This window comes from Antechinus flavipes, chromosome 4 (assembly GCF_016432865.1).
Source record: "Antechinus flavipes isolate AdamAnt ecotype Samford, QLD, Australia chromosome 4, AdamAnt_v2, whole genome shotgun sequence".
NCBI lineage: Eukaryota > Metazoa > Chordata > Mammalia > Dasyuromorphia > Dasyuridae > Antechinus > Antechinus flavipes.
Window position 1 is genome coordinate 434544796 of NC_067401.1, and position 24231 is coordinate 434569026.

The 24231-nt window shown below is 36.8% G+C and overlaps 2 protein-coding genes across 3 annotated transcripts in view; both read right to left on the reverse strand.

Moving 5' to 3' along the window:
• The window catches only part of UHMK1 (U2AF homology motif kinase 1), a 200789-nt gene that overhangs the window by 81669 nt on the left and 94889 nt on the right, over window positions 1-24231 (reverse strand). The gene's annotated exons all lie outside the window — the stretch shown is intronic.
• The window catches only part of UAP1 (UDP-N-acetylglucosamine pyrophosphorylase 1), a 39496-nt gene continuing 38999 nt past the window's right edge, over window positions 23735-24231 (reverse strand). For both annotated transcript variants that reach the window (XM_051999136.1, XM_051999135.1), the window contains one exon: window positions 23735-24203. In XM_051999136.1, coding sequence (XP_051855096.1) covers window positions 24111-24203 — 93 coding nt within the window. In that variant the 3' untranslated portion in view covers window positions 23735-24110. The remainder of the gene's footprint in view (window positions 24204-24231) is intronic.

Below are 24231 nucleotides of genomic sequence, written 5' to 3' on the forward strand. Positions count from 1 at the left end.
TGGTGATAGCTTGACTAACCTGAAATTCTTCCTCTTATCTCTTGAGATCAATTGTCCAAGACTTTCAAATTCAACTTTATAGTGTGGTTCCTTAATGTGTTTCTTACAAGGGCTTTCATGAATAGTCTATTTATCTCTTTACTTGCATTTCATTCAACTTCCAGGAAATGGCCCTCTAATCCTTTCTTTTATAACTCTCTCTGCTGAATTTCTGGCCATATTCTGTTTTACACTCTCTCTCTCTCTCTCTCTCTCTCTCTCTCTCTCTCTCTCTCCCCCTCTCCCTCTCTCTCAGCATGTCTCTTTTAGGTTGTTTTCTCAGAGTTGTGGAATACTCCCAGACCTCAGTTTAACCTTGGTCATAGAGTCAAGGTCTCTTTACATTTGGATGCCATGTCAAACAAAGGACCCTATTCAGGGTTTCTCCCTTGAATAGTTCTTCTGACCTCTCACATCCCCAAAGGATACCCAGGAATAAGGGGCTCATTGCATTCCTTTCAGTTAATCATTAAGACCCCAAGTATCTTTCACAATCAAGTATGTGGCTCCTCAAAATCCCATTCCTATATTCTTGCAGTATTCCCAGGGAGGAAAATGAACTTGGGAACTGGGGATCTAAATATAGTCCTAGTTGGTTTGAAGACACTTAGAAGCCTCATCACTCCTAATCATCTCATTTAACACAATAATATAGCTAATATTTGTGTAGCAATTTAAGGTTTGGAAAGAGCTTTATAAATCATACCTAATTTTACCTTTACATGGTTATTATTATAAAAAAACTCACCTTAGTTTATTATGCAGGATATTTCAATATGTATGACTTCCAACAATAGCCAAATTTGAATAGAGAATACCATGAATCACAGAATTTTGGAGTCCCAAGTTTCAAAAGGAGCCCATAACCATATAATTATTTCAACAATGATATCAAAATGCATTTATTTTCTGCTTTAAATTCTGAGCCATTGCCAATATTGATTTCATTGACTCTAGAAGGGAGACTGAGGCTACAATATTGTCTGCTTCATTTAAATCCAATTTATACACAAGTAAAGACATCATCTATGATCTTATTGGTCCTCTTCAAAAACAAAGGGTGAATACCATCAGTGACAGCAATTTTATTCTTTCAACAATCCTGGAAGATAGGTGCTACTATTATGCTTATTTGACAGGTGGGGAATCTAAGGTTTCCTAGGATCATACAGCTAATAAATATCTGAAGTAAGATTTGAATTCAGCTGTTCCTTACTCCAGATCCAACACACTATCCACTAAGCTATCCTTGCTAACTGTAGGAGGCATATCCAGGGTTAACCTGGCCAAATACTTAAGAAATTAAGGGAAAAGAAAGCCTATAGAGATTCAGACTCAATTCCCTTAAAGGGAAGTCTACACATCTGCCAGTTCCTTCCAGAAAACCACATGTTCCCTGAGGAATGGAACCCCAAGGCCAAGAGATGACAGCAGTTGGAGGCAATTTTTGAACAAGCAGGAAAATATTGGAAATAAGCCTCCTAGACCTCGAGAAGTGTCTGAATAAGGTTGACTGAAGAGATGGGGAAGACCAAGCAAAAGCTAGAATCACAGAGTAGTAATGATTGAACTATAATATGAAGGGGCAGCAAGGTGGTGCCATAGTGTCCAGAGCCTCAAGCCTGGAGATAGAAAGACTCATTTTCCTGAGTTCAAATCTGACTTTGAACACTTACTAGCTCTATGATCCTATTCACTCTTTTTCCTCATCTGTAAAATGAACTACAAACCACTCCAGTATCCTGGCTAAGGAAACTTCACATGGGGTCACAAAGAATCAGACATAACTGAAAAATCATTAGACAACAAAATAATATAAAAGGTTAAACCTAGACCTTGCCCTTTCTTTGAATTGAAAGGGTGTCAATACCCTAGTAATAAAATGACCTGTTCTTTCCTCTTTTAGGGGGAGATCTCACTCACAGGTTAGTATAAAAACAACTGCCATAACTAAAACCATAAAACTAATAATAGCATGTATATAACACTTCAAGGATTACAACATGTTTTATATAGATATTCTTCCAAACTCACAATAACTTTAAGAAGTAGGGCTATTTTTAATCTCCATTTAACAAAGGAAATTCAGGCAGACAAAGGTTAAATAACTTACCCAAATCACCCAGCTAGAAAGTGTCTAAGCTCCCATGTGAACTCGGGTCTTGAATCCATGTACAACCACATAATCTAGGAATGTAACATTCTCAAGGACAGCCTAAACCAGATTAAACTGTAATTGGGAGATATTTTAGCCAAAAAAGGATAACATTTAGGGAAAATATAGATAATATTGCATTTTAAAACTAAATCAATATGGAAATTTCAGGGATTCTTATATATAGATTAGTGATCCTTGATGCCACTGGTCTAGAGTTGTCTCAGACCCTAGTTTCCTAACCCCTAACACAAGCCTCTTTGTACCCCACTGCCTCATCTGTAACATGAATAGTTGAACAAGGTAATCTTGAAGCTACTTTCCAGTGCTGTAATACCTTTTTATAGGCTGTCGACCTGAAAGTTAACTTATAGACAGGGATATGTGCTGGAACCATGAGAGCTAATTTTTTAATTATCAGTCTGAGCATTTACATCTAAATAACCAAAATATGATGCAATTCAAGGTTTAATTTGTTGTTTTGTTGATCATTTAGACTTAAGAAAGCAATGGAGAAATGTTAGAAAAATTAATTAAATTTAAATATCTGTCCTATACTTTTTTTTTCAAACATTTGGTTGTTAAACATTTACCAATTCATTATCAGCATCCTATCGAGCAGTTTTCAAAGTATGTTCTAAGGATCCCAAGAGCATTCCAGTGAGTCTGGAGACATATTAGAAATATTCTAACACAGTAAATATTGATAGATATAACCCATACAAAGAAGGGGAAAGACCTCAGTAATCTGAAAGAGTGTATAAAAGTCTTGAAAACAAAACAAAATAAAAAAATTGAAAATGTTCAATAGAGACCACCTAAGCCAACCCTCTTATTTGGCTACTGAAAGAAAAGAAGAGCAGAGAGGATCAAATTTTAAAATGTTAAATGCTAGTTATTATTATTCTTAAAACAAATCCACAGAACATAGTAGGATTGTTTAAATGTTTTATACTATAGAAACATATATTTAGAGCTAGAAGAGAGCTCAGATGTCATCTAGGCCAATCCTCTCTCTGCCCTCTATTTTGTAGATGTTAATTAACTCTTTCTGGTACACAGGCTGTAAGCAAAAGAACTGAGATTCGAACCTATGTCTTCTTCCTTGTAAGCAAGTGCATAGATCTAACAGGTCTGCCTCAGATAAAAGGAAGAAGATCCAGCTAAAACCAGGAGAAACTATCTTACAATAGTAGGCCTTTCACCAGGCTCCTTTTTTTTTCTTCCAACCTCCATTTCTTAGCTTTTTTTTTTTTTTTCTGGCATTACTTTAAAAGACAGTGTCTCTAGAAACAACCCACAAAGTATTCAAGATCTGAAACAGAATATTATTACACAATCATAACCATATCCCAAAATGTGCAATTGGAGTAATGGAGAATTCTTTGGTGTCTCAGAGAGAATGCCAAACCAGGAGAGGTGACCACACACAAAATGTTCTATAAAAGGAGAGGGGATGTAGAAGAAAAAAACAAAACAAAACAAAACAGGAACTATGATTTTTAAGCATAATTAAAGAAATAATAAATGGCACAACCTCTAAGATCAAAATCCCCTAAGTAGAAAGAACTTTGGACATCCTCTAGTTCAACTCCTTTATTTTACAGAAAAAACTGAGACACATAGATTTGCCCAAGGTCAAACAAGTAATGATAATAATAAAAATAATAATGATAGTGATGGTGATATTAATAGCTAACATTTATATAACAGTTACCACGAGCCACTGACTGTTCTAAGAATTTTATAAGTATCTTTTCCTTTGATACTGTCTCAGGAGGTAGTTACTATTATTATAATCATGCTAAAATTATCCCCATTTTACAATTGACAAAACTAAGACAAACAATGCATGAATCACTCAGGGTCACACAACTAGTGTTTAAGACTGTTAAGGTTTTTCTAAGTCCGGATCCAGTGTGCTACCCATTGTATCACCTGGGTTCAAACAAGCACTACCTCTGAAATATACTAACTATGGAATCCTTTAATAAATCCCATGATTTCCTTGAGTCCCAAGTAATCTCTAGTGATATATCTCTAATGATAGAGGGAATCTCCACTCTGGAAGTCAGTCATTAAATATTTATTAAGTATTAGGCACTGAGAAGTATTGGGGATAACAAAGAAACAAAGTAACACACACACACACACACACACACACACACACACACACTCACTAGCCCTTGCTCTCAAGTGGTTCAAAGTTTCAATAGAGATACTGATAAAAATCACAAATTCAACTCTTCTGCCATTCCCAGTGCAAATGGCAATAAAAGACAACACTGAAAAATAGTCCCTGATCTCAAAAAGTTTACATTCTATCTGACAATAATGACAGTAGCTTATATTTTGCAGTGATTTACAGTTACAAAGTTTCACAGATATTCTCTCCTTTGATCTTCACAATCACCTAAATAGTTTAAAGATGATTACCCTCATGTCACAGAGGAAGCTAAGATTTAGCTTTCATTTAAGAGCACAAACCTGGGAGAGAAATAGAACTCACAAATTTAATGATGATCTTCCCAGACTGACCCCAGAGAGCTTTCCTCTGCTCCCCCTGGCTTTTCTCAAGAGGTAAGAGGTTAGGGGTGAAGTTTTCAAAATCAGAAGCTATCCCCAGGAATATGAGAAAAAAGAAGAAAAGGGAATGGAGGCAGGCTGTGTGTTTCACTTTTGCTTAGATAATTTGGTAGTTAAATATTCTCATGGGGGTTTCAATCCCATACATAATAAACCAATGGTTTGCTACTGTTTTTCATAGGGGGCCAATTACTCGAGAGAACCAGAGAAAGGAAAAGGAACCTGTTTTGTTAGAATATGGGGAATCTGACTTGCTATTTTAGGAAGAAAAGGAGAATCAAATGACAATGAAATTGGTAATCTGGGTTGAGGGTGGGTTCATATAGCTAAACTATTCCAACTTAAAAAATAAACCCAACAGTTTATGGAAATATGCAGCAATGAGGACCATAATTTTAAAAATATGCTTGAAAAAATAACACAGAGAGAAAATGACTAGAATTGCAATCTTTTTATTGTCCCTACCAACCAAAAGCAAGCCCCTTTCCTGTTGCAAAACAGAGAGGGAGAAATGCTTTTAAAAGCTTATGAGAAAAATAATTTAATTTTTTTATAAAAAGCTTATGAGAACCAGGGAGTTTTTTACTTCAAAGTGTGAAACTGGCATTATCTGGAAATTTTTCTCCCTGACTGTGTAGGATCATAAAATAAGAGGGAATTTTTCACTTAGCAATGAATGAATGGAATGGATCTGAATTGAATTGAATGAAATTGTTAAATTGAGCTTGTTAAATTTACCACCAGAGGTGAGCATCTCTAAGGCTAGGCTGGTACTATGTTTCACATAAGCAGTAAATGTAAGTAAAGAGCACTAGATTGGGAATCAGAAAACATGAGGTCACATTCTAGTAAGGACACTCACTATTTGTGAAATATGACTACTTATACAGTATCTTCCTCTCTTTTGACCTCAGTTTCCTCATTTGTAAAATGATGAGACTGGATCAGATGACATGTTGGTGGTGGTGGTCATTCCTTGTCAAAGAAAACCAATGATGTCTCTTCTACCTTAAAATTTATGATCCTTTAAAGTGTGATATGACTTTCATTTTGGTGCCCCTCTCCAAAGGAGCAGTATATTATGATTAATGACAGAGTCTTTATAAGGGTATCCTCATTTATCTATTCAGATAATTTCCCAGTTAATTAATGTCTTTTCCCATTCCCTTCCCCCATTTTTTTTTTTAACAATCTCCCTTTATCAAAGGGCCAGATTTTTTTTTAATACATTAAAATCACTAAACCAAACAGGTCAAATTTTAAACAAGGTTATGTAGGTTTCCACATAACTCCCACCCCCAAATAACTTCTACATTTCTTACCCCAAGAACCAGTTTGACCTAGAGAATCATGGGCTAGATTCAAATATTCTCTTAAACATACCAATTGGGTGACCATGAGCAGGTGTTTTATTCTTTCATTATCCTTATACAATCCTAGCTTCCAAGTACCCATAATCTCAAAATTGCCCTGTATTTATTTTGTATATGTTCTATCTATCCTTATAGAGGCAGCATGGGATGGAGGGGAAGTGGAGTTTTGAACTTAATATGATCTGGTTTCCCTTTGACACATGTTGACTGTGGGACCCTGAACAATCACTTTAGCTCCAAATGCTATAGGAAGCTAAGATTAAAAAGAAATTGATGGCAGTCTTGGACAGAGATTCCTTACCCAGAGATTCCCCTACACAGTGAAATCTTCCATTCCCATACACCAGTGAAATTATAGGTTCTGTCACAGATATCTCCTGTTCTTATCTCTATCTGTATATACTTAGTTTGATATTTTTTGTTCAGTAATTCAGTCATGTTCAATTCTTTGTGATCCCATGGATCATAGCAGACCAATACTATTCTTGGGATTTTCTTGGCAAAGATCCTGGACTTGTTTGCTACTTCCTTTTCCATCAGATTAAAGCAAACAGAGGTTAGGTAATTTACCCAATTAGTAAGTACCTGAGACTGCATTTGAACTCAGATTTTCCTGACTCCAGGCACAGTGCTTTATCCACTGAGGCAGTTAGTTGCATATATAAAACACTTTGCAAATCTTAAAGCACTATAATAAATCCTAGCTATTATTACCACATTTCCCAATTCTCTGACCTGGCTCCTATCCTTTCCTATCTGTCTGTCTTTCTGTCTCCCTCTTTTCCTCTCAACTCCAATGAATTCCTCTATATGTTGATACTTCCAGGTCTATATACCTACTTTTTGCTTGCATCACCAAGTATTTAGTGGGCATCTCCACCCATTTTTCTCATGGAATCTTAAATACAATACATCCATATGAATCTTATTACCTGACCCCAGGTCGAGATTGGAAAAGGAGTATAACATAAACAGAACAGAACCAGAAAATGCCCTGGTAAAATGCTGAAAGGTGAAAGAATTAGAGTCACAATAAGAACTAAGAATAATTTTAGGAGTAGAATAAAGAGAGAGAATGATAGGAGGCTATGATCAGAAAAAGGAATTTCTGAGTTATTGATCATGAAAGGGGAATATCTGTGGGTTTGTGAGTGGTGACAAGTGCAAGGGTGTAACCTCCTGAAGTATAACTAAAGCAGAATGAAATAAGAGTGATAGGTCATGGGAGGTGAGCAGATTGTGGAACTGGGAGGTTAGGGTATCTAAGGGAACATTAGCATGTATATTGAATTTCACTAATATAAGGGTGGTCAGAGCTACTGAGCCAACCTCTGAACTCATTGAGAAGGGAAGGAGAAGGTTTTGAAGGGTCATCAGGAAATAATCATAACAATATTAAATTTGGATAGAGTAAAGTTCAAATGAGAAAGGGTTTCTGAATGATAGGATAAAGGGAGAGTTTGGAAGTAGCAATGTGGAGCATTCTCCATCAGGACTAATGAGACCAAAGGTATGAAAGAAGGTACAATTATAATTGGAAAGGGAACCCAAGGATGTGTTGTCATTGAAAGGAAGTGTGGTCTCAGGGAAAACCAAAAGATGAAAGGACCTTGCAGTGGTGTGATCTAAAATAAAGTGTGTTCATTATCATTAGTTTCCAGGGACACTGTGGAAGAAGTGGACAGATATGGAATGGGACATTGATGTAGGGAGCAGGAAGAGAGACAAGGTGTCTGAGAAAGGAAGCAGTAGAGTTAGAGAGAAGGATTTGCTTTTTAGCCACTGGAGATCTGTTGTGTTTACCCAAAATCCATTTCCACTCTTTCCTATAACTGTTCAAGGTACCACCATCCTAGGTTAGAAACTTCATTAATCATCTTTTGACTCACCACACATATTCAGTTGGTAGTCAAACTTTCTATCTCCACAATATCTTTCACATAACTCCTCATCTGTCCATTCAGAGTCATTATCCTCCCTAATCACCTTTTTGACTTTTGACTTTTTTTTTTTTTTTTTTTTTTTTTTTTGAGGCACTTGTGGTTAAGTGACTTGCCTAGGATCACATTTCTTAGAAGTGTTAAGTGTCTGAGACCAGATTTGAACCCAGGTCCTCCTGACTTCAGGACTGATTTTCTATCTAGTACATCACATAGCTGCCCCTTGATTCATCTACTGCAATAGCTTCCCAATTGGTCTCTCCTGCCTCCATCCTCTCCCCATTCCAATTCCCCCCCTATGTAATCACCAAGGTAATTTTCCTAAGGTTCAAATCTGATGATATTACAGTTCTACTTAATAAAATCCAGTGGTTTCCTATTATTCTAGATTAAATTTAAACTCTTCTGCTTTGCATTTAAATCCTTCCATAAGTTGGTTCCAATTTAACTCTCCAATCTTATTACACATTACTCCCTTTCATACATACCACAATCCAGCCAGACTTGGCTTTCTTGCTGTTCCTCACACTGTACCCTCTCTCTCAGTGAGTCAATAAATTTTTATTAAGTGCATACTAAGTGCCAGGCATTGTAGTCAAAGAAAAACTAAAGATAGTCCCTGCTCTCAAAGATTGTCCCTTACACTTATAAAGCTTCCCCTCTTCCTTTTTACTTCTTGAAATTCCTAATTTCTTATAGAATTATAAGAATAAAATTATATTATAATAAATATAACTTATAGAATGAAATTATTCAATTATTTTCTAATATTTAGACATGGGCAGGTACACTATATAGTGAACAGAGGGCTGGGGGATGGAATCAGGAATATCTGAATCTGAATTTTGACTCAATCACTTACTAGCTGTGCGAGCCCAGGCAAGTGACTCAGCCTTTCTCAGCCTTAATAATCTCATCTGTAAAATGGAAGCAATAACAGTACCTACCTCATTGTGTGGCTCAAATTAGTTGTTTTCATACATGTATACACATGTACATATATTATGTCATATGCATGATATCTATTATTCGAGTCAATAAACATTTACTAAGTACCTACTGTATGTCAGACACAGTTCTAAGTTCTAGAGATACAAATAAGAAAAAAATAATCTCTGCTCTCAAGAAACTTGTAACCTAATGGAGGAAGATGGCATACAACATGAAGCTGGAGAAAGAGAGGGGAGGGGAGAGACCCCAGAGAGTATCAGGTTACATGGATTAAAACCAGGAAGAGTTGTAGATACAAAGTGGGGGGAGCTGGAAATACAATTTCTGCCTTTTATATAGAAAGAGAGAGGAGCCTGAGGGAGGGGTAGCCAAAATTGGAGTTAACAGCAAGGTGATGAGATTAAAGCTGGAGAAGGAAATGACAAACTATTCTAGTATCTTTGCCATGAAAACCCCAGATGGGGTCACAAAGAGTCAGAATGGGTCAGGATGAAGTGAGTCAGCAACAAAAGATGAGATTAGAAATGATGAGCTTATCCAGGGAGGGGCAGCTTGTTCTTTAGAGTTGAAATCAGGCAAAGCTCATAATATTTTTGTGCAGATCACTGGGGTTTTTTTCCCCCTTTTTAAAAAAATGTTTTTTGAAGATAGAGTTCTAATAGAAAGAATTTATGGTACAAAAACCAGCCAATAAGCATTTATTAAGCACCTACTATATGCCGGGTACTCTTCCAAGCTTTGGGAAATATAGATAAGAAAGCTCTCACAATCGAATGGGGAAAGACAACATACAAAAGAAAATGAAAAAATAGGGGAACAAAGAAGGCACCTTGAGGAAGGGCACACTGAAGAAATCAAAGAAGGGCAAAAGAAAGGCAATGGGTAGGAAATTAGTCAATGGCTGTCCTCAATCCCTTCCATAATTGGAGGTTTGGGAGTTCATAGCTCTATTCTCCAATCAGAGAGCAATGGTAGATAGAAGCACCAATATTGAGAAGACAAGAAATTTTGCAAATTATCATATTCTCCAAAATACTTGTAGGAATCCAACAATAAAGTATTAGAATATCTGCGTGCCTTTAACCCTATCAGACAAATTACAAATTGTAAGGGTGCCACTAATGATATTCAGACAAAGCTAAATTCACATTGGAAATCAATACATTTTCTAAGTCTTATGTATTGTATTAAGGGGTAGAATGACATTAGTCAATTTGCATTTGACCTTGATAATGCTTTGGTTGATCTTTTATTCAATTAGTCATTCCCTCTCCCCTTTTTCCCTCCTTTTCTCCCTATCTTTCTCCCTCTTCCCCCTGCCTCCCGCTATTCTTCTACCTTTTCCCTCTTTCTCTTTCCATCCCTTTATTCTTCTTTCTCTTCCTTCTTTTCTCTCTCTTTTCCCTCTCCCCTCTTCTTCTCTCCATCCTCTTTTCTTCTCTTTCTCTCCCTCTGTCCTTCTCCCTATCCTCTCTCACTTTCTCCTCTCTTTCTTCTCTCTTCCCTCTCATCCCATTCCTTTCTCCTTTTCCCCCTTCATCTCCCTCTTGTCTGCTTTATCTCCTCCTTTTCTCCTGTCCTCTCTTCTTTTCTCTCTCCTTTTTTCCTCATTCTCCTATCTTCCTATCTTTTCTCCTTTCTCTCCTTTCCTTTCTCCCTCTTCTCTCTCTTTCAACCTCTCCCTTCTTTTTCTCCCTCTCCCATTATTAGAGATCTTCACATAAAGCTTAGATTTATAGTAGATGGGATTCCTTTTGAGACAAAGATGGAACTAATCAGTCCCTGCAGTCCTTCCCTATCCCATATGTCAATGCTCAGCAGAGCTAACCAAGAAAAGCTCCAGCAGGAGCCTCAGCCCATGGTCTTGCTGGTGTGGCTTAGCAATGTCCTCATCCACATCAGCCTTCAGTCCTTTTAAAGTGATCACCTGCATTCGGAACATCAGTGGCAGTACAGGCTGCTGTCAGGAGCCATAGCACGGATGAGTCAGTGGGCTCAACCTGGCATCTTACTCAGAGGGCAGCAGCCAGACCAACAGTTCATTTTATTTCCTCCTCTAAGTCACCGCCTTCCGCTCCCTCCTTTTTGTTTTGACTCAGCATAGCAACAACTCCAGTCCAATACTGAGAGGGAGAGAGATTGGTCATTTGACTGTCCTTTGCCCAGCAGCTTCAGGCTCCATGCCAGGGCTGCCAGACTGAATCCCATCCATCCCAGCAGGAAAGTAAGCCAGAATTGGGTCTCTCCATTCATCTGGCAAACACTTGGGGAGGTTTATTTAGATAAGCAGCTTCAAGAGTGTGTAGGACAGTGGAGCCAGTTAAAGTTGTCTACACTGGATAATTATAGGGTTGGGGGAGAAATAGTTATTCAACTCTGCCACTAAGTGGTCTTGTAACTTGGGAGAAATAATTTCACCTCTTTGGGTTTGTTTCCTTGTCTGCAAAATGTGGTGGATGGATCAAATGACCTCTAAGGTCCCTTCCAGTTATGATTATATGAAATGATTTCTCCCTTCCTTTGCATGTCCAGCACTTAGCACAGTGCCCAACATGCAGTGGGAGTCTAATAAATATTTATCGACCATTTCACTCTCACATGTATTTCCAGCTCTGATGTTCTATGCTATCACATGGGGGGGGGGGGGGTTGCTTCTGCCTTTACTCAGTTAATTTCCATAAGATTAAAGGGGCAATGAAGAAACTAGTCCTGAGATAAAAGAAAGCAATTACTGCCCCTGGTCCAGACAGTTGTTTCTATAATGTGCCAAAGATTTTATAGCAGCTCCTCCAGCCCTAAAGGCATAGATAGACTTCTGAAGCAAGGGTGCGGAAGGGTCTTAGAGCTAGTGGTATCATTTTAACTGCCCAAAGAGAAATTCTCTGACTCAGGAGTAGACTAGATCTCCTATAGATGGTCCAAGAAAGACAGGAAGCTATAGAAGAAGTTTATTAATTCTAGCATGCTATAGAAAATTTTCTATAGCATTTTTTTTAATTTACAAAGTGTTTTATGAACATTAACTTGTTTGGCTCTCAAACTGATCCAATGAAGTCAGTAGTAAATGTATTATTATGCTTATTTTACAGATGGGGAAACTGAGAAGCAGAGATAATACCAGAGCTGAGACTCAAATCGAGATCCAAAGTGTGTCCATTAGACCATTCTTCCTCCATTGGTAGTAGACCAGATCTTCAAATCTCTGATCCAGGAAATGAAATTAGCTTTACTTATACAACTGTCAACTTACCACCTTTGAACTACCATACTATATATAAACAAATGCATCTGTCTAGGACATGGAGGGAGATATTTCTATGCTAGGCAGATCAAAGGCTGATTAACCAAAGATACTTAATCATACAAATCATAATTCATTCAATAATACACTATGTGACTTTTTTTTACAAATTACTCAGCTTTCTTGGTCCTCAATTTCCTTCTCTGTAAAATTAGGAGGTTGGATTAGATGAACTTAGGTCATGTCAAGCTCTAAATAAATTAAGGATGGGTATAAGAGGACATCTTAATTTCTCCTAATATTTCCTTCTATGTTCTTAATTCTTCCATGTTCTAAACAGATTGTTAATTGATTCATATCAGCACCATTCAAAAAAAAAAAAAAAAACAATTGATGCAAAGGGATTAGATCTATATTTCAATTAGACCAGAATTTTACCATGCTTCAGATTCAAGGAACATTTGGTGCAAGGAACATTTGTCTCCTCCCATGCATTAAGTGCAAAGGGCTCTTTCGAGTCAGAACTATAGCATTATATACTAAAAGGTCTCTCTTTCACTAATAATAACAACAGCTGGTATCCATATCATACTTTAACATTCACTATATTCTTTATACATATTATCTTTTTTTCATCAAAATCCTGACAATAATAATAATAGCTAACATTTGCTAAACATTATGTCATTTATCCTCATAACAACCCTGGGAGGCAGATGCTATTATTACCCCTGTTTTACATGTAAGGAAACTAAGCAGAGGTTATGTGACTTGTCCAGGATCATATGGCTAGTAAGTGTCTGAAACAGAATTTGAATTTAAACAGGAAAGACTCTAGGTCTAGCATTCTATACACTGAACCAGTTGCTGTGGACTAACTTTTTTTTAAATCTACGTTAATCTTCATCATAACAAGTCCAAATGTTTGTAACTATTTTCAGGAAAGTATTACTTTTTATTAGCCCAGTACCACAATGCTTAGCACAATGCCTTTAGTAAATGCTTATTGCTGTCTTATTCTATACACTATTTTTATAGTCATTGAATCATAAACATTGAGTTGAACGTGATTTTAGAGGTTCTCTAGTCTGAGGCATTCATTTTACAGAGAAGAAAACTGAGATATACTTCTAGGTTAAATGATTTTGTTGATATTAAGTATCAGACCTGAGATTTGAATCCTAAACATCCAACTGACTCAGGGTTCTTGTTATTACATCACTTTGTCTCCCAAGTCACCTCTCTCTGCCCCATCTTCAACTGTCATATCTTGCCAATTTAGGTTTTTAGGCAAAAAAAAAAAAATCGAATTGCCCAAGACAAAGTTTTGCAGAAGGGTGTCACAACATTTACTGTTTTGTTTTCAATACCCTTTCTGGAGGTACCCAACATTGTGTTGGCTTCAGCGGCTATTCTATCATATTGGGCCATTGTCTAAAGAAAATGGGCTGCTAGGTGGTACAGTGGATAAAGCACTGGGTTTAGAGTGAGGAACATTCATTCTCATAAGTTCAAATCCAACCTCAGACACTTATTATCAGCGTGACCCTAGGCATGTCACTTTTAACCTTGTTTGCCTCAGTTTCCTCATCTGTAAAATAACCTGAAGAAAGAAATAACAAGCCATTCTGGTATCTTTGCCAAGAAAACCACAAATAGGCTTGTGAATAGAGCACCAACTCTGAAGTCAGGAAGACCTGAGTTCAAATCTGGCCTTAGACACTTGACACTTCCTAGCTGTGTGACCCTGGACAAGTCACTTAAACTTTTTTGCCTCAGGGCAAAAAAAAAAAAAACTTAAATACAAGGACATTGCTAAATTTAATTTAAATATAAATAACAATAAAGATGGATTTTTTCCCCCATCCAAGTTCAAAGATCCCCTAAAATCCATCCAGGAGCTTCAGGTAAAGAAGCTCTATTCCAGGTAGAGTTGGATGAACAAGTAGTTTCAGCCTCCAGCAGCTAAGACTGTCCTCAAATAACTGTTGTCCATAGAGTTGTCAAAAGGCAAATATCTGTTGGGACTTTAAATCTTTTGAGGTTTAAGTTAAAATGCTAGAGTAGCTAGAGTGAAATGAGGAAGAAGAGCTACTTCAGTCATTTCAGAGGGACGTTTTCTTTCCCTTGATCTCTTTTGTAGCCATCATCATGTGAAGGCTTCCACTGTCAGGGAAAACTGACACATTATGATGACTAGGACAAGCACCAGGACCATGGAAGAATGGTTTCCCAGAATCTAAATTAGACAAGTTTTGCCGTAATTGCCCCTGCTAACTCAGCCAAGCTCATCGTCTCAGACACCTACCTTCTCCTCACCATTTTCTTCCAAGTCAACAGGAAAAAATTAGCGGTCAGCTTGATTTTATTCATGTGGCAGCATATTACAACCTTGAAGTTAGGTTAAATTTCACATTTTGCCCTGCTATTTCATTAGGAACCATCATAAAATATTAATTAAACAAAATTTTTAAAAGTACCTTCTTGTGATTACTAAGAAAATTAAAAATAAATTATTTCAAAATTGCTCATTTTCCCCACTTTTATTTTTAATTTATTTTCATTTCTATAGCAAATATAGCAAAACATATTTAAGGGGGGGAAGAATTGGTTTGGACTCTTTCTGCAAATATGTGTCATAGGAGGAAAACATTGGATTTTTGAGTAAGAGAATCTGGGTTCAAATTATAATTTTGTCTTTTGTTTTCTCTGAGAAGATATTTACTTAGCTGTCAAATGAAAGAATAGGACTAAAAGAGCTTTAAGGTATTTTCTAGCTCTAACATTCTCTAATCCTTTTAAAACATGACAAAATCACAAATTTAAGGAGACTTATTAGGATTGCCCTAGAGAGCAATTGGGCATATGTTTGAAAGTCTATGGGGTTAGTGGCCAGAAACTGGAAATTGAGTAGATGCCCATCAATTGGAGAATGGCTGGATAAATTGTGGTATATGAATATTATGGAACATTATTGTTTGGTAAGAAATGACCAACAGGATGATTTCAGAAAGGCTTGGAGAGACTTATACGAACTGATGCTGAATGAAACGAGCAGAACCAGGAGATCATTATATACTTCAACAACAATACTATATGAGGATCAATTCTAATGGACGTGGCCATCTTCAACAATGAGATGAGCCAAATCAGTTCCAATGGAGCAGTAATGAACTGAACCAGCTACATCCAGCAAAAGAACTTTGGGAGATGACTATAAACCATTACATAGAATTCCCAGTCCCTCTATTTTTGCCTGCCTGCATTTTGGATTTCCTTCACAGGCTAATTGTACAATATTTCAGAGTCCGATTCTTTTTGTACAAAATAACAGTTTGGTCATGTATACTTATTGTGTATCTAATTTATACGTTAATATATTTAATAGCTACTGGTCATCCTGCCATCTAGGGGAAGGGGTTGGGGGAAAGAAGGGAAAAATTGGAACAAAAGGTTTGGCAATTGTCAATGCTGCAAAATTACCCATATAGATAACTTGTAAATAAAAGGCTATTTTTTAAAAAAAAAATTTAAATTAAAAAAAAAGAAAGAAAGTCTAAGGGGTTACAAATCTTCCCCCACATATACAGACTCTTCAGGAGGGCTGAATGGAACAATGGCTCCAGGATGCTCTGACCAAAATGCTCCTTGCTATATTAGGAGTTTACCTAGCCTGGTTTACAAACTTTAGCAGAAACTAAAGCAGGAAGCTTTCCTAAATTGAGATCCTTCCCTTCCCACTAAAGAAAAAGGTATTTTGAGTTCTTGCTTCTTTCCCAAGCCCCTAAACCAGAAAAAGTTAAGATGGAAACTTAGCTGGATTAGAAAACAAAAAATTTGAGTACTACACCGGGTCCTACACTAATTACCTATTTACCTTAGGCCAAATCTGTTCCCTTTTACGGTCCTCAAGATTCTTCCTCTTTCAAAGGAAAGTTGTGAGAAAGGAAGAGAGCAAGGTAGCAGACTCCCACTGTCTTGGGACTTCTCCAAATTGGGGCAAATCACTTTGAAAAAGGGGGTTTCCTGTATCAATAAAAACACAAGCCCAGTTCCAGAAAATGGGGGTTAGAGAGAACCCAGTTTGGGCTAGATAGCCCTAAGGTCTCTTTCCAGCTCCATAGCAATTTGACACATTACTTTTGGATTGTTTCTGAAGAGCTTTTCCCAAGCAATGTGGATCTGCTGCCCTCTGCTGAACAGCACCGAACCTATCTGGGACAGAAATGATTACTCTCCAATAAGCATAGCCAACCTAAGACAAGCCTCAAACTAATGACATGTATCTGACTCACAGGAACTAACTTATACTGCATGTGTTAATAAAATAAAAAAGTTTAAATCAAGTAATAAGGTCTGCTTGAGTTACACATTTTATACTCATTACTCCAGAACACATTCACTTTCACTTAGAGGTACCCACAAATTCCATCTCAAACTGTATTTTTTTTCTTTTCCTTCTCTTTTTTTCTTTCTTTTTTCCCCTCTTTTTTCTTTTTCCTTTTTTTGCTTCCTGGCTTCCTCTAGTGTCAGTGATCCAAAGTAACCCTCTGGCCAGTCTAGGATCCCAAAGGTTAGGGGTGAACTGACAACAAGGATGTTTGCAATTGCTTCAGAAAACTGAATTCTAATGTACTGAGAGGAGCAAAAAGAACAAAGATACAAGCTGAGACCTCCAGGGCAGCCATATATAAGCACAGATAATTTGGGATCTTATGCCAGTTAGTCAACAAGCATTTATTAATGTAACACTGTCAATCTTGGCACCCACTGCCTGAGTCCTGTAAGTAATATTTTATCCTTTCCCTAGGTACCCTTAAAGGGTTTGGGATTTGTATAGTCTTTCTGCAATTAGTTCCACTAGAATGGATCTTGTTTTCTCAAAAGTGGGAGGTGTAAGATAGGGGGTAGTCCTCTGCAACCTCAGTTCCATTTAGTCATTAACAGATTGGATTTCTCAAGGAAATATTTACTCAAGATATAATCACAAATAATAAATTTATTCCCCCAGAATATGGGAATTATAATTCTTCCTCCCCTTCTATAACACCCTGAAGAAGACAAGAGATAAAATTCACAACTTAGCTCAGTTTCTATAAAACCCAGTCCCAGTTCCAAATTAACCTCCCTACCCAGACTTGAGTTCCAGGCACTCTGGCTTCTAGCTAATTGGCTAAGTACACCATCCCTAGCTCTAAGATCCCCATAGCTCTGTTGGCCCTTGAAACTGCAGACAAATGAAACAGAACAAAAAACAAATACCTCTAGACCCATTTCTTGGAGCCAAAATAAGATACAGGAGATGGAAGTCCTATCTCTCTTACCATTTCAATTCATGCCCCCCCCAATAATGTTGGGTAACTGTTATTTTCACCTTCTGGATACAAAAGAAAGCAGCTCATGGGAAAGAACACAAGACAGAAAGAGACTGTTTCAGGCTCATGATTTTAAAGATACAACCCTTTAGTTACTCAGTCAATCAAAGGAGACTACCTCCATCCACGATGCTGAGTAACTCTGTTGGAATCCTTATGAAGTGTTAAGTCATTAGAATTGATAGAGACAATAAATATCTAATTTATCATGGTTCAGTATGATTGATCTGATCCTACAAGGAGATGTTATGGGCCAGAACTTGAAACAGAGAACAATCATATTTTAGAAAAAGAAAAACACCACATAACTCCATCTTAGGGAATACATATGTGCCCAGACAAGGGATGGGCATTCTTTTTTTCACATAATAGTTTTTTTGCCAATTACATGTAAAGATATTTTTCAACATTCATTTTTGTAAGATTTTGAGTTTCGTACTTTTCCTCTCCTTTACCTCCCCCTTCCCAAGACAGAAAATAATCTGATATAGGTTATACATGTACAATCATTTTAAACATATTTCTATATTAGCCATGTTGTGGAAGAAAAATCAGAACAAAAAGGAAAAACCAAAAGAAAGAAATAAAAACAACAAAAAGAGAAAATAGCATGTTTCACTCCATATCCAGTCTCCAGAGTTATTTTTCTGGAAGTAGACAGCATTTTACATCCCAAGTCTATTGGAATTCTCTTGGTTCACTGTATTGTTTAAAAAAGCCAAGTCCATTATAGTTGATCATCACACAATCTTTCTATTACTGTATACAATGTTCTCCTGGTTTTGCTCATTTCCCTCAGCATCAGTTCATGTAAGTCTTTCCAGACTTTTCCGAAATCTGTTTGCTCATTTCTTACAGAACAATAATATTCCATTATATTCAAATATTACAGCTTATCCAGCCTTTCCCCAATTGATGGGCATCTATGCAATTTCTAATTCCTTTCCACTACAAAAGAGCTTCAATAAACACTTTTGCACATGTGGATCCTTTGCCCTCGTTTTTGATCTCTTTAGGATCCAGAACCAGTAAGAGCCCTTTGGGCATTGTTCCAAATTGCTCTCCAGAATGGCTGGATCATTTCACCAATGATGGATTAGTGTCCCAAGATGGGTATTCTCTAAAAGCAAGTTCTATTACTATTCTAATATGGGGAAAAGATGCATGTGTCCTCTCTGAACCATATTATCATCAGGATTCATAGGAATCAAATTAGAAGGTCTAGGAGTAGTTCTGTTATGTCTTGATAGTCTTAAAAGAAGAAAGGAACAGGAGAAGAGAAAAACATTTGGAGAGGAAAGAGCAAGAAAGATTAGGTAAAATTTCTCCTAACAAGGGTGTCCAAGTAGAAGTCTTTATAGCAATGAGAAGGAGGGGAGAAGTGGCTGACACTTAAATTTCACTTTCATCTGAACTAGACACAAAAGGATAAAATACATACATGTACACACAAACACAGAGTTGGGTATAGAAATACATTTTATTCAACAGAGATACAGAAAGGAATAAGGTGAATCAATCAGCATTTGGGATGATAATCATGAATTCTGATCTCCCACCATCTTCTTGCCAGTTTTCTTTCTCCTCAACCACTTTAGCTCCTTTCCTGGGAACTCCCCATCGTTAGTCCAAATCAGATCTTCCCCATTGCCTACTCCTGTTCAACCACCTTCATGCCATTGCTTCCTCTCCTATGACTAGACTCTTCAGGGTTATGAGCAAAGTGCTTTGCAAACCTTATAATTATCTTTGTGTGAACTACCATATAGAGTTCTTAGTGCAGGAAGAACAGCTCAGGAGGTAGGTAATACAATTTCATTAGTCTCGTTTTATAGCTAAGAAGGTTGGGGATCAAGCAAACTGCCTCGTTCATTCCTCATACTAGATTGTGGCATAGAGTGGAACATGTCCCAGACCTGAAGTTTTTCTACTTCCTGTTCCAGAAGAATATTTGGGGCCCAGTAGTTTACAACACAGAATAAATCCACAATGAGTGAAAAGGATGTACTGTATATAATACAAATATAATCTACCAACTGGAAAAAGATTGGGATAATGGGAGTGAAGGGAGAGAAGAGAATATCTGAAGAAGTCATGCAAAAAATCTCAGTTTTACTCTCAGATTCTGCATCTTAAACCTTTAGGAGATTTGGTATCCCAAAATGCCCTCTGCATCCAGAGACAGAACTATGGAGACTAAGTGTGGATAGAAACCTACTATTTTCACCTTTTATTGTTTGCTTTTTTTTTCCTTTCTCATGTTTTTCCCTTTCAATCTGATTTTTCTTGCACATAACAAATATAAAAACATGTTTAAAATAATTTCCCATATTTAACATACATCAGATTGCTTGCTGTCTTGGGAATGGAGGAAATAAAGGAAGGAGGGAGAAAAATTTGGAATTCCAAGTCTTACAAAAGTGAATATTGAAAACTATCTTTACATGTATCAAGAAAATACTATTGAATTATTTTTAAAAGCTATATTGCATAAATACATATGTTGCCTTAAGTTGGAAAGAGTTGGACAGGACTGAAGTGACTCAACAACAAAAAGTCTCTTCCAACTCAGATTCTGTGAAAGGGAGGTTATTGCTTTTCTGTAAGTCACATCACTTTTAAATAAGACTCTCATTTTTTCTGCTTGCTTCCAATAAGATGATCTTCCATGGAAATAATTATCATTCTCTTAGCAGGGACTTTGTAAAAAATTGGGAAAGAGCTAAGTATAGATTACAGGTCTTAGAAGGCAGTGGGATAGTGGAGGGGACTGAATTAGGACCCAGAAGCCACAGGTTCAAATTCTCACTCTGCTATTTATTATTGAGGTGATCTCAGTTCTCACTGGTAAAGTGAGAGGAATGAACTAGAATTCCTCTGAGCCAATAGCATCAAATTCAAATAGGCATGGACCCACAAAGGCTGTACATTGACTTTTAAAACCACAAATTAACTTTAGCTGTGTTGTATTTTTATTTTGTTAAACACCCCCCAATTGCTTTTTAATCTGTTTTTGCATGGTTGCTTGCCAGACCTGTGAGTCTGACACCTCTGATCTAAGGTACCGCCCAGATGGATGAGGTTCCTCAATAGAAATTGATTCATTCCATTAGATTACCTCACATTCAATCTGATCTGCTCTCTAGGTCCCCAGGACCACTTGGTCTTCCCCCACAACACCCCACCCACATAGATACAAATGTGATGCCTTCATATGAGAAACCTAATTTTTCTTTTTAAAGAATCTCCTGAAACCTATAAAGAGTAATGAAAGAGAAGATAAAAAGAAATGTGTATGAGAGATCTCCCCAAAAAAGACCATTATCCCTAATGGAAATGAGATCAATGGCTATAATTTAGTAGTCTGTTAAAACCTATTAGATCCCACAGGACCAAAGGATGGAAATAAAATCTCTGGTGCCGAGCCTGAAAAGGTCCTAAGACACTTCAATAAAATCAGTTTATATTTATTCAGCACCTTCAGGTTGAGTGTTTTACAAGCATTATCTAATGCAACTATCGTAAGCATTGGAGAAGCATTGAATTATCCTCTTATTAACAGAAATAAATTGGCTAAGATACATTCTTATGATCTCATAAGGATCTAGCAGTCCAGATTTGAACTGAAGTATCTAAGTTCAATGTTCACTCAACTACCCCCCACAAAGAAGTTGTCACTTCTCATGATGGACTACAAATGACTTCAGAGAGAGCCACACTTCAGTTCTGACTTTGTTTCTCTAGCTCCTAGCCCAGAGAATGACACATGGTTAGCCTTTAATGAATGCACAAAAATAAATTTTTAACTTTCACATGCATATAAGTCATATAGCAATTTTTGTGGATTTTTTTTAATTCAAATTTTATGTGGAAAAAAAAAAAAGACTAAAAAACTCAGGCACGTTGGGGCAGCTGAAGAGTGCAGTGAATAGAGCATTGGCCCTGGAGTCAAGAGGACATGAATTCAAATCCAGCCTCAGACACTTAGTAGCACTCTGGGCAAGCCACTTAATCCAAATTGTCTCCAAAAAGGAAAAAAATATATATGCAAGTTGTATTTCATACCAGTCAATGGACAATCTAGAAAATCCTCTTGGAGCATATAGAGAATTACTGGTTAAACTTTTTAATTCACTGGAGACAACTAGGATAAAATTTGGCAAGACAGTGTCACAGAAGTCCAAAGAACCATCTGAGCTCAATTAATTCCTTAACCCAAATCCTAGTGTAGACTAACTCTTTATGATCAAGTCACTTCATCTCTAAGTCTGGTTCATTACTTGTAAAAATGAGGCCTGATTTAAATAATCTCTTAAGGTTCCTTCCAGCATCAACATTTTATAAATCTATCAATATACAGAATGGGAAAACATCAGAGTGACACAGATGACAAACAAGAGAAAATAACAAATGTCGGAGGAGCTGTGGGCAAACAGGTAGATTAATTCACTGTTGGTAGAGTTGTAAAATTCTGAAAAGCAACTTAAAATTATGCCTCCAAAGCTACATATACCTTTTGGCCCAGCAACATCATATTATTACTAGTCCAATCACCCAAACAGATAAGAGAAGAACCCATATGTACAAGAATATTTGTGTATTGTTCTTTGTGGTAGTAAAGAATTGGAAACCAGTGGAGAGCTCATCAAGTGGGGAATGGCTGAGCAAATTGGGATATGGATTGAGATATATAGAAATACATATACACACACATGCATATATACATCAGAGAATAGTACTATGCTGCAGGAAATGATAAAAGGAATGATTTCAGAGAAGCAAGGGAAGCCTTATAGAAAATTATGCAGAGTGAGGTAAGCAGACTGAGAGGACAATTTATATAATTACAGCAATATTTTTTGTTTTTAGAGTGACTTTGAAAGACTTAGGTATTCTGATCGACACAATGAGCAACCAATGACAGGGCCAGAGGGCTCAAGGTGAAATATGTTACTTAACTTCTAACAGATGACAAACTTTGGAGTGAATTATGGTCAGTGCAAGAATTTGTGTTACTTGATTTTGCAAGTTTGTAAGAGAGATTTTTTTTTTCATGCTTTCTCAATTGGAGTATGAGCAGGGGGAAGTCAGAGGGAGAGAATGTAGATCTGAAAATAAAATGAAATTTAACATAAAGAATTTTATCCAATGATAAAAAGGGAAATGGGCCCACTTGTACAAAAATATTGGTAGTAGCCTCTTTTGTAGTGACAAGGAACTGGAAACTGAGTGGATGCCCATTAGTTGGCAAATGGCTGAATAAGTTATGGTGTATGAATGTTATGGAAAGGATCAGCAGGATGATTTCAGAAAGGCCTGGAGAGAGACTTACATGAACTATGCTAAGTGAAGTGAATAGAACCAAGAGAAAATTGTACAAGCAAAACAAGCAAAAACAAGATTATGTGATGATCAACTTTGATGGACGTGGCTCTTTTCAATTCATAGACTTATGATGCAGAGAGAATGCTGTGGGGACTGAAAGTGGATCACAACATAGTATTTTCCTATTTTTTATTGGTTTGCTTGCTTTTTTTCTTTTCGATCTGATTTATCTTGTGCAACATGATAAATGTGGAAATATGTATTTTTTTAAACATATTGGGTTGCTTGCTGTCTAATGGAGGGGCATGGGAGAAGGGATTAAAAACTTGGAACACAGGGTTTTTGCAAGAGTAGATGTTGAAAAGTATCTTTGTATGTATTTTGAAAATAAAAAGCTATTATTTAAAAAAAATAAATCCCCCCTCAAAAAAAAGTAACACTGAAGATATAAAAGGAATAAATCCTGAGTCTGCTACTCAATGATTTTACAGGCTTTTCCTAGAAGAATCTTTTTTCTCTCCACACATTATCCCATGGTAGTTCATAAAAGTTCTAGGTTTCATATTCTCTTGTTATATGAGCCAGGTAATAATGAGGTTTGAGATTTAATGTGCTTTTCCAAGACTATAATTTCTGCAAGATCCAAAACCCAATAGTAATAAGAAGAGTATATTTTATGGTCTAGTTTTTTTTTTTTTTTAATAAAAAGTAATGTTTGAGAAAATAAAATTCAAACTTAGTACCACATAAACAATTCATGTACAATGGTTTATTACTATATACAGCTTCAAAAATAAATGTTCCTCAATTCTGAGTAAGACATCAAGAAACACCTTTGATGGGTGTTTAAGGTAGAAGAAATTTCATTGTAGAGCCAATGTTTTCCATGTCTGGGAAGAAAATGTACAATAAAAAAAAATATAAATAAGAACTTCAATGAACCAAAATCCAAAAGGACATTGCTGTTTTCAGTCTGGCCACTGAGTTCACCAGGGAATTGGCAGTAGACGCAGCAAGCAAAACAGTTAACCCGATGAATTCTCAAACTTCAGCTTTCTGTGATTGTCCTTTACACTCACTCTCAGTTGTCCCATTACAAATGGACATAGGGCACCGCCAAGTAGCTCAGATGCCATTCTTCACCAGCTCATGGACACCATTCTCATCAATGATTAGAGGGGCATGGAATTCTCGATCTGCCACATAACTTTCAAGGCCCTAGGGGTGGAGGAAAAGAAACACAAAG